At 38.5% G+C, this 15,094-nt stretch overlaps 3 protein-coding genes across 3 annotated transcripts in view; 1 reads left to right on the top strand and 2 right to left on the bottom strand.

Annotated features, from left to right (window-relative positions):
* Positions 1-15,094, bottom strand: part of LOC127639469 (uncharacterized) — an 808,968-nt gene that overhangs the window by 648,835 nt on the left and 145,039 nt on the right. The gene's annotated exons all lie outside the window — the stretch shown is intronic.
* Positions 1-15,094, top strand: part of LOC127639747 (SLAM family member 5-like) — a 101,868-nt gene that overhangs the window by 25,857 nt on the left and 60,917 nt on the right. The gene's annotated exons all lie outside the window — the stretch shown is intronic.
* The window catches only part of LOC127639743 (uncharacterized), a 40,416-nt gene that overhangs the window by 9,421 nt on the left and 15,901 nt on the right, over positions 1-15,094 (bottom strand). The window contains exons 4-5 of the mRNA XM_052121946.1: positions 4,635-4,967; positions 3,872-4,000 (exon numbers count right to left, since the gene is read on the bottom strand). Coding sequence (XP_051977906.1) covers positions 3,872-4,000; positions 4,635-4,967 — 462 coding nt within the window. The remainder of the gene's footprint in view (positions 1-3,871; positions 4,001-4,634; positions 4,968-15,094) is intronic.

Genomic DNA, 15,094 nt, shown 5'->3' with positions numbered 1-15,094 from the left:
GAGTTTGTATGGTAATTAATCTTCATAATCGCGAAACGCCTAAAACAGGCAATTAAATCATCATAATCAAAATTATTGTTTGACAATTAATTGTCAGCCAAATTTCACAATCATGACCCCTAATTTTCATTATTAGGTTCCGATCATGTGAATTGTTTTGTTAAAAATTTGTATGAAATTTAAAAAAAAACAACAACTTGTATCATTATTACAAATGCAATTTCATGACATCATATAAATTGATAGAATGTGAAATTTGTAAATTTTTAAAAAGCTAAAATGTGATTAAAATTATAAAGCTATATATATAAAAAATTACAATATACTACATTGTGTGAATATATATGAAGAGGCCCCTCTCTTAGTTTGCTTAATATATTTTATGTTACATTAAATTAAGTCAAACGTCTTGCAAGTAAACAAATTTACTAGCCAATGATGATTCTTTCTCCAACATGATCGTAGAGGGTTGTTGTTTGAGATATTTCACACCTGAATTACCGAGGTGATCACTAATGAATACAACACTTCAGATGCCTCTGGACTTGATTTATATTATTGAACGCAGTTATCTTGGGACGCACAGCAAGAGTAAGTGTTTTTTCCTTCATTTTTTTTGTGATCAAAATGTTAAAATATGGTTATCTTTTTCAAAACATCTGAAGCTTGACCATTTTTAATTTTCCTAATTTTTTTTGAGTGATTACCTCTATGTATTGTTATTGCAAAACCACCAGTTTTTTTTATTTTTATACGGCGGCCATCTTTGTTTCATTGCACATTTTGGTTATACAGATGTTTACAGAAACCTCAATATCTCGGCTCAGGATGATCCAAAAACTGATCTCTAGAGCACATTATAATGTACATGCACATATATAAACATTCTGCACATTCTTGTTTCTTAGAACTGAAGTCCTCATGTCATGCTCAAGATTGCTCACTTTTAGGGTCAGTTTATAATGGGAAGGGTCGAGTCTAAGTCGAAGTCTTAATTTTTTTAAGGGTATGTAGTGAAGTATAATGTGCACTCAGAACATTTCAGGATTCAGACTTATGTGGGCAGAAGAGTTCAATATTTTAACATTTCCCCTCAGTTTCAGGTTGATTATCAATATTGATTTTGAGATTCCTCTTTGAGAAATTAACATATATAATAAAAGAAAAAGAAATAATAAGAAATGAGCAATGTTTTACAGTAATTATGTTTATGACTGAAATGCCACAATCCTCACCCCTGAACATACTGTATGTTCCTCTTTTGTAATAAAAAGATTTAGGGGGTTACTTACATCTATGTTAAAAGTGAGGAAGTAACTGATCTTCATGAACTGAAACTCATGGACGGGTTTGATAAGTGTGATAAAAGTCTGGAAATAAAATGTGCACTCCTACAATAATCTACAACGTTTTACAATATATAGCACTGGTCTGTTAAATTCTTGATTCTGATTGGTTTACTGATGTTCTAACGTGTGCAATTATTTTTCAAGTAAATGCACGACTATGAAGTATTTCCTGATCATATGACTTCACCAAATTATTTCAAAGATCTGTACAGGCTACCACAACAAAATAACCAATTAAACAAAAGACTGGTTAAAGTAAATCAGTTAAGAACATCAAAATAATGTCTAAAACATCGTACATTTAATTACATTTCGGTTAAAAAGAGCCCTCGCACTCCTTCGTCTCACCTGCATTTACACACGCTCACACACGCAAACACACGTGCGCACGCACACACACACACACACACACACACACACGTTTGCTTATACATGCACACGCTCACACGCACTCTCTTATGGCAAACCAAAATATTCATATACACCTGGTCGTGTGTCTGATTACACACTGACCCATCAAAAGTGTGTGCTTTGACTGCGAAATGTGCTCTCAACGTGCGCTTTGGAGCCACTGAAAACGTAATTTTTTGACGTGCGTTTATCATAACAAAAATTTATGGAAAGCCATAAGGGTCAAAATTCACGTGTTTTGTATCGCTGTATTAAGCTTTGAAACTCCGTACATAACTTACATAAACGCCGTATGCCGTCATGCATTAAGTTAACGCGTGTTATTTTAGTGTCTTACATGGCTTAATTAACCCATTAATTTGCTCATGTACATAACAACTCCTCTATCACGTTTGAGGGATCTACAGTAAGTCAGAGGATTCAAATCATTAATGGCAATGAGAACCTTTGTTTCACATTGCAAACGCACATTAAATGACTGCATCCAACTTTTGGCTAAGGAAAGTTGACAAACTGGCCAAAAGCAAATATGTCTGTAAACAGTTAACAGTCCTTCTGTAATATTAGCACACACACACACACACACACACGAAAGTAGTTCCCCTCATAAAAGTGTTTTAGTGATGATAATCAGAAAATGTCTTGAGATAAACGCTGAATGATGTCTTAAGCTGTGGAAACTGCAGTATAAGCCGAATAATTGACTCCGGCCCTTTAATTATTTAACCCTTGTGCATCAATTAAAAAAAGTTACACATAGGTTCATTATGGACAAAAATGGCCATGTCCAAAAACTGTCATAAAAATATTATAGATTTATATTTTTTTCCACTTTCACTGACATAATTATTTTAACCAGCATCAGCTCTAATCATAATGACCAAACATTCATTCATTTTCAGAATTTTAACCCTTTAAAAGCTTGTTTGTTTACATAATGCCACTGTTGTTTTTTTATAAAAAATATAATAATTATAATTATTTTCAATTTAATAAATGCTAAGCAGAATTTTTTTTCTTTGATTATTAGAGCCTTGGATATGTCAATGATTAACAACAACATTCATTTTGATGCTTTCATATTTTTTATGAAGTATCAGATTTAAAAAAAAGCTACCACTCAGGTCCATAATGGACAAAAATGGCCATGTCAAAAAAGTGTCATAAAAATATTATAGAATAATATTTTTTTCTACTTTCACTGACTTATTATAATTATATAATTATAATTATTTTCAATTTAATAAATGCTAAACAGAATTTTTATTATTTTTATTATTAGAGCCTCAGACACATACAAACCACACTCTAAATCCATACCAACACACTCACACAATTATATATTCATAATGTATCTAATTGGCTCTATAATATGCATAAGCCAAAAACAGCAGAAAACAACAACAAAAGCGATGATATGCCAAACCTGAAAAAATGGCACGATCTGGTAAAAAATATTTCAAATGTAAATTTTGAAGCCTTGCCAACATAATGAAAGCATGTTAAACAAGATTGCATAATTTTATAGTTAAATGGCACTGGGATTAAAAATCGCAGTTTTAATGGGTTTCAATGGGGCATTTTTGTCCAAAACGACGCTAAGAGGGAGTATTTTGTGTAACTAGTGCAAAAAATATTTTTTTTAAAGGAAATAGGGTGAAATATTACAATTCCAATAAAAATTCACACCTGTGGAAAATTTTATGCAGTTAGCATTAACACAGACAAAGTTATCAAAAAAACAAAACTGAAAAAGCCAAAAATGTCCACAAGGATGCACAAGGGTTAAAAATATCTCACACCCGATGTATAACGGGAACATTATTTTAAACAATTCAACGGGCCGGAGTCAATTATTCCTTAATATACATAATAATGAACACTCGAGTTACTAATACAGCCATGACATCATTCATCAATACAGTCAGCAGTCGAGTATCTGAATATCATTTAACAATCATACACTTCATTAATTACACTAAATCAATTATAATTACTGATAACAAACAGATGAAATATTAATAATGAACAAAGTCAAAAACACATTTAAACTGCAGCACAATAAAGATCATTATTTTCCTCTTGCTGTATCAGATGTAGGTGACACTTACCATTTAGTCTTTCTAGTTCAGAGATCTTGCGATAGTAAATCACACCAGCAGCAGCTGCAGCCACGAGCAGCAGAACAGCACCAAGAACAGCAAGAGTTATTCCTGCTATAGCACCTGCAGACAGAGGCTCTGTAACAGATAAAGAGAGACGCCATTACTGTCACTGAATCATTCATCATCAGCACTAAATAACCTGCAAAATATTCAGTATTAAGAGTTCATGAACATTTCACACTTTAGATTTGATTTATTTCTATTAATTCTCTCTGTTTCATTCACACAACGACACCTGATAATATGAATCCCATAATAATCATGTCAGAAATGACATTTATAATGAATCCTGACGGGACATTTACAGAAATATTCCCAGTTAAAAACATGTTTTCTGAGGAACATTAAGTGTGACGTAATCATTGATCATGTTGTTGTTTATCTTTAATGACACACGAGTACACAATGTCATTGTTGCTGTATGTGTCAGTAAAATCATGCTAACACACACAAACTCATGTTGAGCACTGCTAATGATAGAGACGGATTAACCCTTTAATCAATCAAATAATCCCAATGAAACAATATTTGATGAACACATGAACACACACAGTTCTTATAAAGCAAATCAAACATGATGTGACTGTAGATCAAGTGTGTGTGATGACATTATTATACTCTTCCTCTCATCATCAAAACACTTTCAGAAAAATCAAACTTGTGTGAATATGATCTGAAGTGTTTACAGACAGACGGTCACAGTACTTACCGCTCACAATAAGAATGAATCTCTTGTATATGGGCTCTCTGTTGTTGCTGCTGATCTTTAGTTTATATTCTCCAGTGTGTGCGGTTCTGCTGTCTGTAATGATGAGAGATCCCGTCTGATCCAGATGTATTCTGTCTTTGAATCTCTCATCAGGAGAGAATGATATCTTATTGTTCTCTTTATCATCTTTAGCAATGAGAATATCTCCAAACCTCCACACGATCAGTTCATCTCCATGTGGTTTAATATCAGTGTTTAGAGAGACAGATTCTCCCACAATCACTGACACAGACTTCACTTCAGTTCTATCGGGATCAATATCAAATGGGGATTCTGCAAAGAACAGATTCACAGGTTATGTACGGGACCATGTACAGTGAGTTCACTAATAATCTTAAATACTCACAATAATAAGTGTATTTCAGTCTCTAATCACTAATAAACAATAATAAATCACTTTTACTTGTTATTAATTTATTTGTTGAATGTTTCTGACAGATGAAACTGATTTAATAAAATATTTCCTTTATTCTCTCCATCTGTGTCATGTTGAGCTGCATCTGCTGTTTATTTGATAAGAGTTCATTAAATATTAGATCAAATCTGATATTTCCTGACACAGAGATCTCGTATTGAAATATGATCAAACACTGATGAAGAATGAATATCAGTACATGTATATATGTGACTGTCAGAGAAAACAGCCAATAATAAAAGCCCAATATTATAACGACTATTCCCAATTAAATGAATATTTACAGCAGATCACGCACTCAAAGTTATCTTGTCTGTGGAAATGACTCAGTTTATGAACTTTATATTTTTGGTTGGTTTGTCTTTACTAATGGGCGCTACGAGAGAGATTCAAATGCTGGATTGAAATAACATAAGCTAATTACATGTATGATTTTATTTTACAGTTAATTACTGCTATATACTAATAAAAATGTTAATTTAAACAAATTTCATATTTGATATATGCTATAAGTGTTTAACCTCTAACCTCACATCTTTAAGTATCTTTGTCTATAAACTAACACTCAGTTTAACACAGACATGTAAACACTGTCGATTTAGAGTTTAATGGGGTGACAATGTTAAAAACAAACACAAAGTGAGATTTGTTCACATTATTGTATTCATTCATGCATCTTATAAATGTTTTAGCCTCAGATGCCTCACATGGTCTTATTCTACAATGATCCACAAACGTTCACAGCTTACAGACAGACAATATTCACTGTTGTATTTGGAGTTTGATGGGGTGAAAGATTCAATCTTTGCCAATAATAAATGCTTCAACGATATCAAACACGCACAAACCAGCACCAAGCGAGCACAAATGATGAGACCGGTGAGATTAGCTTCAGTTCCAGATTGTCAAAGTAAGGAAAGCGTTATGATCTTTGTTTCAGACAGTGTTGTATAAAGTATCCATTTGTCATACTTGAGTAAAAGTAAAGATACTTTCATGGAAACTGACTCAAATAAAAGTTAAAGTAGCTCAAGAGAAAATGTCTCGGTTACGTACGTAACCTCGGTTCCCTGAGACGAAGGGAACGAGACATTGCGTTTACTAACGCATATGGGGAGTGCCTTCATACACAACCTATTTGAAACCTCTCCACAATAACGCCAATATTCTAATATTGGCTATGGTGTTTGAGCCCCACATGTTTTGGTGCGAAACTGACCACTCATTTCGGCGCGAATTGACCACTATAAAACAGGTGCACAGACACCATTTCCTCAGAATTTCTGACTGAGAACAAGGAGCCTCGTGCCTCAAGGACTCAGAGTCTTGTGGAGCAGCTAGTGTTCGCAATGTCTCGTTCCCTTCCTCTCAGGGAACCAAGGTTATGTACGTAACCGAGACGTTCTCTTTCGACTTCAGTCCACTTAACATTGTGTTTACTAATGCATATAGGGAACAGAATCCCATCACGCCGCACTACATGACATAACTTCCTAAAGAGGAAACATGGCGGCGCAGTCTTATGGGACGACGACCGACATGAGTATGCTGCAGTGAGTGATCCTCATGATGGCCAGTAGGATAGCACACATAATTAATATGAGCTATAGCCATGTTGTATGAATTACTCCTTATGAACCCGGCTGGGAAGAGAGTTTATTTATAATGAAGTGCTTGTGACTTATGGAATTATAACAGCCTGAATGCAGGCGGTAGTGTAAATGATGCGGAGCCCGTACTTATAAAGGGAGAATAAGTAAATAGATAGATAGAGATATATATATCACCGTCTTGTGGACGGTGCTCTGGCTTGCAAAATGGTGTTCATGACTGAACGTGTCAGTTCTGGCACGTGTAGTGCACCCTGTTCAGTGGACTGGGGCTGGGGATACCAGATTGTGCCATGCGCCTGAGAAAGGAGAACCCTCCTCAGCGGTATTTCCCATGCTGGGCTGTACAGCATCTCTATCATTTCTGGAAACAATGGCTGGTTGGGCCATATCGGCTCAAACTAATAGAACCGTTTCCTTGTCCTCACGGACTTTGCATATGACAGAGTGGATCAGGCATATTTGCGTTTCGCCGGCCATTTGTGTGCCATTGCATCCGTTCCCAACGGGGCTTGGGACTTTGAAAACCAAAGGGGACAGTGGGCATTCTCCACTGAGGCAAATAGGTCGATTTTTGCTTTGCTGAATACTTCCCAAATCCTCAACACCATCTGAGGATGAAGTCTCCAATCGCCCGGTATCACCCCTTGGCGTGGCAGTAGGTCTGTGTCATAATTCAGGCAGACTTGGACATATGTCGCTCGCAGGAAGAGGAGATGACACTCACTCCATAGGAGGGATGCCGTGTCAGTCTCAACAGTGGCGGTGAATGAATTCCACCTTGGCGGTTTATATATATATGCCACAAATGTCATGTTGTCTGAGCGAACCAGGACATGACAGTTCATTATTTCTGACTGAAAAGTCTTTCAAGGCTAGAATTACAGCCGATAATTCTAGGTTCTAGATAGTTCTATATGCCACGACCTCCTCGGACCTGTCCAGGTGCCGAAAGTCGGGCGCCCATCACACACCGCCCTCAACCTGTGTTGGAAGCATCTGTAGTCACCACTTTCCACCTGATAATTTGCCCCAGCGCCACACCTCGCTGGTAAAATGCAGGAGCTGTCCATGGTACCAATGCAGCTATACAGTGGCGGGATATAATAATACGCATGCGCCATTGGCGCAAAGCATGTTGTGGCACACGGCGCTTCAAGTCAAGTCAATTTTATTTGTATAGCACCTTTCACAACACACATTTCATTTCAGCCAGCACTGAAGTGGTCTCATGTATAAGAGACCTAATGGGATGACAGCCGATGCCGCCGCCATAAATCCCAATGCTTTCTGAAACAGCTTCAGGAGGAAGTGTTCTCCCCAGTTTGAACTGAGTGAGACAGACGCCTGAACACGCCCGCTCGTGGAGTCGAGGCGGACTCCCAAAAAAAGTGATATTTCGGCTGGGAGAGAGTGTGCTCTTCGTCCAGTTTACATTGAGGCCCAAGCTAGATGCTGAAGCAGAAAGTCTCTGTGTTGGCATAACAGAGCCTCTGATTGTGCTAGTAACAGCCAAAGTCTCAAAGGGGGAGCACGGCATTGATACACTTCGTAAATGTGCGAGGAGCGCATCCTTCAGATCTTTCGATGCAAACCAATCGTGTGGCGTACATGCGATAGAAATGAATTCTGAGTAATCATTTTGAATGGGCGCTTTTATAAGTGCGCGATTTAAATGTCTCAGATCCAGGATTGGCCGAAGTCCGCTTTCTCTATTTTGGACAAGAAAATAACGGCTGTAAAACCCTTTTTGTGCTTGACAATTTGGCACAATCTCTATCACGTCTTTCACGATTAGATTGTGTATTTCAGCTCGTAACACTGGCGTGTCTTCGGACGAAACCGTGTAAGACAGAACGGCATTGAAACGGGGTGACCGGCGAGCAAATTGGATTGTATAGACATGTTAAATCGTTTTTTACACCCATTCTGAAATGCCCATTAGGGCTCGCCACACGTCTGCGTAATGGGACAGAGAGCACTTTGGTTTGCTCACCGTATGATATAATGCGTTGCTTACCACAGTTGTGCATAATGTCTGTGCTTTGAAGAGGAAAAGGGCCCTTTTTTGAGAATGTACAGTCATGTCCATAAATATTGGGACATCGACACAATTCTAATCTTTTTGGCTCTATACACCACCACAATGGATTTGAAATGAAACGAAAAAGACGTGCTTTAACTGCAGACTTTCAGCTTTAATTTGAGGGTATTTACATCCAAATCAGGTGAACGGTGTAGGAATTACAACAGTTTGTATATGCGCCTCCCACTTTTTAACGCTTTGCCGGTCCAATGTGCCGCACACAACCCACGGTGTGTTTCAGAGGTTTATGTTTTTGAAAGATAAAACTCCAAAAAAAAAAAAAAAAAAGTAAACAATACATATATTTGGAAAGCTGAGATACTCGTGATTCGAACGATGTAAACCTTTTTAAGATACAATCAACACAGCGGGTACAATATGTCTCTTTGTCAGACCACCAACAGCCAAATAAACAAACCCAAACTGGAAGAAACTCACCCATGAAGCCTCCTGTTAGTCCACTGATCCATTACATTCCAACAAAAATGGTTTGGTTACACTGTAAAGGGTCCATACAATCCAATTCAATGAAGTATTTAGTCCATAACACATTTATATATCAATAAACATCCACGGAATATAGTAGTAGCATTTCGCGTTAGCCGACAGCGCTATCACAACTTCGACGCATTCTATGATCTATCGGTCATAACTTCAGTTCAGATTTAAACATTTCCTATATCCGGTATCAAAATGGAAGCACGCACTCTGACCATTCGATTGACAACTCATTTGACCCAATAGGAGCTTCCATGTCCTGTCCAAAGCCTTCAATACCCAACCACAGTCTGTGTCGAATGTAAGGGCCTCCCCCCTTTCCTTTGTTTCCTGATCAAACCAATTATATCCAAGAGTGTGAATGACAGGCAATTCGTATAGCCAATGAAATTCTGAAAACAGTGATATGCGGCTTTAGTGGGACGATTAGAGCACGGTTCTGTAATGTGTGTGCGCAAAGTTGCCTTGCCGTGTTTTGTGCGTCTGTGCGTAAAACCTGAAGACTGTTGTTTTGGAACTGTTTACACATTTGGAGATTTAAATATGGTGAAACGGATCGCGAAAAACAGGATTTTCACAACAGGATGTGCTATAAGAAGGCATTCATTGTGAAAATGATGAGTTTGGAGATGAAATTTCTGAAAACAATACGGATGATTCGGAGGCAGAGGAAATGTTTATGGAGAGATGAGACATTGCTCTGGACAAGTAAGTGTTTTCTTGTGTTTTATAACATATATTACTGTATATTCCGCATAAATAAGCTTTAGTTTGAATAATGAATACACATTTTGTAATTACCCTTTGTCGTGTGTTTCCTCAGTGAGTGTTTGAACCGTTTGTGCGTGTTTTTTGTATTTGTTTGTGCGTGTGTGAGGTTTTAGTTCATTGTTTCAGATCTATTGACATGCTATATAGATGTTTTGTACATTTACTGTAAATATGTATTTATATATATATAAATGGACGCGAAATATATATATAAATAAATCAATAAATATAAGTTGAAAATAAGAATATATGTTGTGTTTGAGAGTCTATTTGTTACAATGCGGGGAGGTGGGGGAGGTGTAGGGCCATCTATTTGTTACAGTGCTGAATTCATGGGGGAGGTGTAGGCCCATCTATTTGTTCCATAGTACATTGGCAAAGTATACAGTATTTACAGTAAATATACATACAATAATATTACACACTCGAAAAGAAAAACGATACATATATATATATATATAGAATACAGAAAAGATGGAAAAGTTGTGTTTAGCTTTGTAAATTACATTTATTTATTCTCACTGAATCAGATAGCGATTGGGAGCCGGATACTTCTCCCCCACTCAGCAAGCGGCCACATAAAGTGGAGCAGCAGGACAGCATCTCATCAAGAGAGGAGCCCTATGTAAAGGAGAGGTCCCTATGAACCAGAAGGCTTTCAGAGAGACCCTTGCTGAGGAGCTGGCAGAGTTGGGGTCTCACTCCACAGCCAGACCCGTATCTCCTGCTCCACGAAGAGCAGATCACAGGCCGTTGCACATCACCAAATCTTGCACAGCTGGTCGTCTGAAGTGCAGGCAGTGTCATGCAAAGACACCAGTGAAGTACTCTTCCTGTGATGTGCCTTTGTGCTTTGTACCCAAATGTGACTGCTACAATGACTGGCATGTTGCTAGAAACATGTACAATTTTATAATGGTTTGTAAATACTTTGTGTAAAAATTCATGTAAATAGTTTGTTGTGTATTTTTTATATAAACAAACTGTCCACCATAGCACTAGTTTTGACTCTTTTATATGCACAACATTTAGTTTCAAGAAGGGAAAAGGCACTCTAATGTGTTTATGGATCAGTTACTCTGTGTCAGCAAAACTAATAGTGGATCTGGATATGGAATATGATAGCTCTAAGTGTCATCTTTCATTAGAGCCCAAAATTATGACTGTACATTGAAGCGTTCAAAAGTAGGAGCCTTTTTGTCCTAGGTTACCAAAGGGTCCTTTTGGAGTGTCCTTTTGTAAAACGCCTGGGTGTACCCTTAGAAAAACATGTGTAAAATATTAATTTTTTATGGTATTGTTATAACATTTGAACTTGGACTAGGTAAGGCTTCATGCTGTGATCCCATTGTGTTCTCAAGTTAATAGCTACAAGTTATAGTCATCTGCAGGCATCTGTACGCAAAAAAAAAATTCAGGCGGAAAAACAAACTTCTATTTCATTGTGTTCAAACTTCTATTACTCAAAATCAGTAGCACTTACAGTAATTCTGACTGCTGGGGAAAAAACTTCAGAGTGTCCCCTTTCAAATGTGACCAAAACCATGCATGTACTCCAAAAGGTTCAAGAACAGCTTTAATTTTACTTTGGGTATACTTTTACTTTCTGCAGACTCCAGAAAAGACATCCTCTTTGTGGATTTTGAAAAAAATGTGCCAAACCCAGAGAGTGATGCAAAAAAAAAAATTCTGCACTCAGGCAAGCATTTAGCCCCCTGTGACAGCACCAGATTCAGTCTGTGTGCATAGCAATGCACAAACATTGCACTTGGGGCTATTGCTTTCACTTTGGCCTGCAGACCATTGAGTGCTGAAGCCATGACAGCAGCCCCATCTTAGGTCTGTGCCACAAGCTTATCCTTAAAATTGTAGGCCTGCATGTTCTCATTTAAAACATCAAAAACGGACTGAGCATCTCGCCCTCCAGAAACATCAAAAAATCCAGTAAAGCGCTCCTGAATTTTACCTGCACTATCCACATAGCGAACAATGACAGAGAGTTGGGCACGGCAGGATATATCAGTTGTTTCATCCACCTGCCATCCAAAAAAGGGAGCATCCTGAATTTCATCTCTGATCTGATCAGAAATGGTGGCTGCAAGAGCAGAGATCAAGTCATTTTGAATAGTATGGGACATACCAGAAAACACAGTTGAGGACTCTAATTGTGTGGACAGTACAGAGTCATATTTAGATAATGTTTCTGTGAACTCCCTGTAATTTCCCTTGTTGGATGATTCACTACTCTCATCATGTCCCCTAAATGACAGCTCCTGTTGGCCAAGCAAGGATGTTACATCAATAAGGCGGTTTAGGAAGGCCCTGTTTTGTTTGACTGTTTCATTATGTTTAGTCACTTGAATGCGAGCACCTTCATTGATTGCATGCTCAACCCTGATCCTGCCCATGCAACTTAATCTTGCACATGCACTCACATGTTCATTGCTCTTTTCACGTCTTTTATATGCCCTGTCAAGTTAGACAGATCTCCAAACCCCACTTTTGACCAAACAACACATCCGTGAGATGGTTTCATCAAGAGGCATGGCCAGCAGTACATTTTATTTGTCACAGCACTTCCAGTCAGCCAGCTAACTTTGTCATACCAGGAGAGCTGAAAAGACCTGTTGTTTTTCCCTATTTTTTGCACTACATCAATCTTAGGTGTTGATCTGCCCTGCTGTTTAATTCTAATTTTTTCTTCCTCGTAAGGAAGACTTTCAAATGGCTTCGCCTAAATCAGGTCGACAATATTAGCACCATCTGCCATCGTGCGCAGTTTCACCCGTACGACGCTAGCCTAGCCTACTGTATGAATGAACGAACGAACGAACGAACGAACGCTCTAAAACAAAATATATTAAACTTGGTAAAACTGAAACAAGGAATGTGGTGTATAATTGTGTGAAATGTATTATGCAAATTGACTAGCAATTTCGCCAAACAAATATAAAGAAATAGGTTGCAGCAGTTTGTCTTTCGACTACACTTGAGAAATCCGCGATGGGCCTGAGCGCGAAATAGCTTCAGTGACTTCTTATAGTACAGCTTCGCTGTCAATCAAAAGGAGATGCAGTCTTTCGACAGATCCTCCAATCATCACGCGGAAGCCCGGAGTCCGGGCCAGCCCACTCCTCATTCACCCCCAGAGACGCTGAGCGTCCGTGGGCGGGACATAATCGCAGCATTTATCCAATGACCGTCTATTTTCAGAGCACTGAAAAAAACTGTTCAGAGCAGCCCTATTGAAGTCAATGGACGCTAGGCTTCAACAGGGAAATGCACTGACGCTACGGGAATGTATGAGAAGTAAATCGAGTCAGCCGACCTGCTATATGTAATGTAGCTGATTCTGAACGAACTCGTCTTCGAGATGAACGTGTTCTAACGCATTTTTAGTCAATAAATTGTTTACACAATAGTACATATTTGACCAATATTTTTTTGACATCATAGGCGAAGCTGAGCTTCCCTTGCAGTCTTAAAGAAATCCCACTGCAGCTCGCTCACCAGCGAGGGCGGGTCTGTGTTGAAACACTGCTGTCAATCAACAATCCTAGGAGGGGCGTCCGACCGTGTGACATCACTCGATTTGAACGGCTCGATTTGAGGCAGGGGAAAATATATAAGGAGATTAAAACAAAAACACTGGATGGATTTTTATCATAATAGGATGGTTGTGTACAGGCACAGCCAACACACATTTCAGTACAATCAACTTGAAAAAGTGCATGTACCATTGTATGACCCCTTTAAGGGACCAAAAGTAATGGGACAGATTAACAATTATAAATCAAACTTTCACTTTTTAATACTTGGTTGCAAATCCTTTGCAGTCAATTACAGCCTGAAGTCTGGAACGCATAGACATCACCCGACGCTGGGTTTCATCCCTGGTGATGCTCTGCCAGGCCTCTACTGCAACTGTCTTCAGTTCCTGCTTGTTCTTGGGGCATTTTCCCTTCAGTTTTGTCTTCAGAAAGTGAAATGCATGCTCAATCGGATTCAGGTCAGGTGATTGACTTGGCCATTGCATAACATTCCACTTCTTTCCCTTAAAAAACTCTTTGGTTGCTTTCGCAGTATGCTTCGGGTCATCGGGTCCAATGAGTTCTGAAGCATTTGGCTGAATATGAGCAGATAATATTGCCCGAAACACTTCAGAATTCATCCTGCTGCTTTTGTCAGCAGTCACATCATCAATAAATACAAGAGAACCAGTTCCATTGGCAGCCATACATGCCCACGCCATGACACTACCACCACCATGCTTCACTGATGAGGTGGTATGCTTTGGATCATGAGCAGTTCCTTTCCTTCTCCATACTCTTCTCATCACTCTGGTACAAGTTGATCTTTGTCTCATCTGTCCATAGGATGTTGTTCCAGATCTGTGAAGGCTTTTTTAGATGTTGTTTGGCAAACTCTAATTTGGCCTTCCTGTTTTTGAGGCTCACCAATGGTTTACATCTTGTGGTGAACCCTCTGTATTCACTCTGGTGAAGTTTTCTCTTGATTGTTGACTTTAACACACATACACCTACCTCCTGGAGAGTGTTCTTGATCTGGCCAACTGTTGTGAAGGGTGTTTTCTTCACCAGGGAAAGAATTCTTCGGTCATCCACCACAGTTGTTTTCCGTGGTCTTCCGGGTCTTTTGGTGTTGCTGAGCTCACCGGTGCGTTCTTTCTTTTTAAGAATGTTCCAAACAGTTGATTTGGCCACACCTAATGTTTTTGCTATCTCTCTGATGGGTTTGTTTTGATTTTTCAGCCTAATGATGGCTTGCTTCAAAGATAGTGACAGCTCTTTGGATCTCATATTGAGAGTTGACAGCAACAGATTCCAAATGCAAATAGCACACTTGAAATGAATTCTGGACCTTTTATCTGCTCCTTGTAAATGAGATAATGAGGGAATAACACACACCTGGCCATGGAACAGCTGAGCAGCCAATTGTCCCATTACTTTTGGTCCCTTAAAAAGTGAGAGGCACATATACAAACTGTTGTAATTCCTAC

This window comes from Xyrauchen texanus, chromosome 48 (genome assembly GCF_025860055.1).
Source record: "Xyrauchen texanus isolate HMW12.3.18 chromosome 48, RBS_HiC_50CHRs, whole genome shotgun sequence".
In the NCBI taxonomy this organism is placed as follows: Eukaryota; Metazoa; Chordata; class Actinopteri; order Cypriniformes; family Catostomidae; genus Xyrauchen; species Xyrauchen texanus.
The sequence above is the reverse complement of the archived record's forward strand: the minus strand, read 5'-3'. Positions and strand labels throughout refer to the sequence as shown.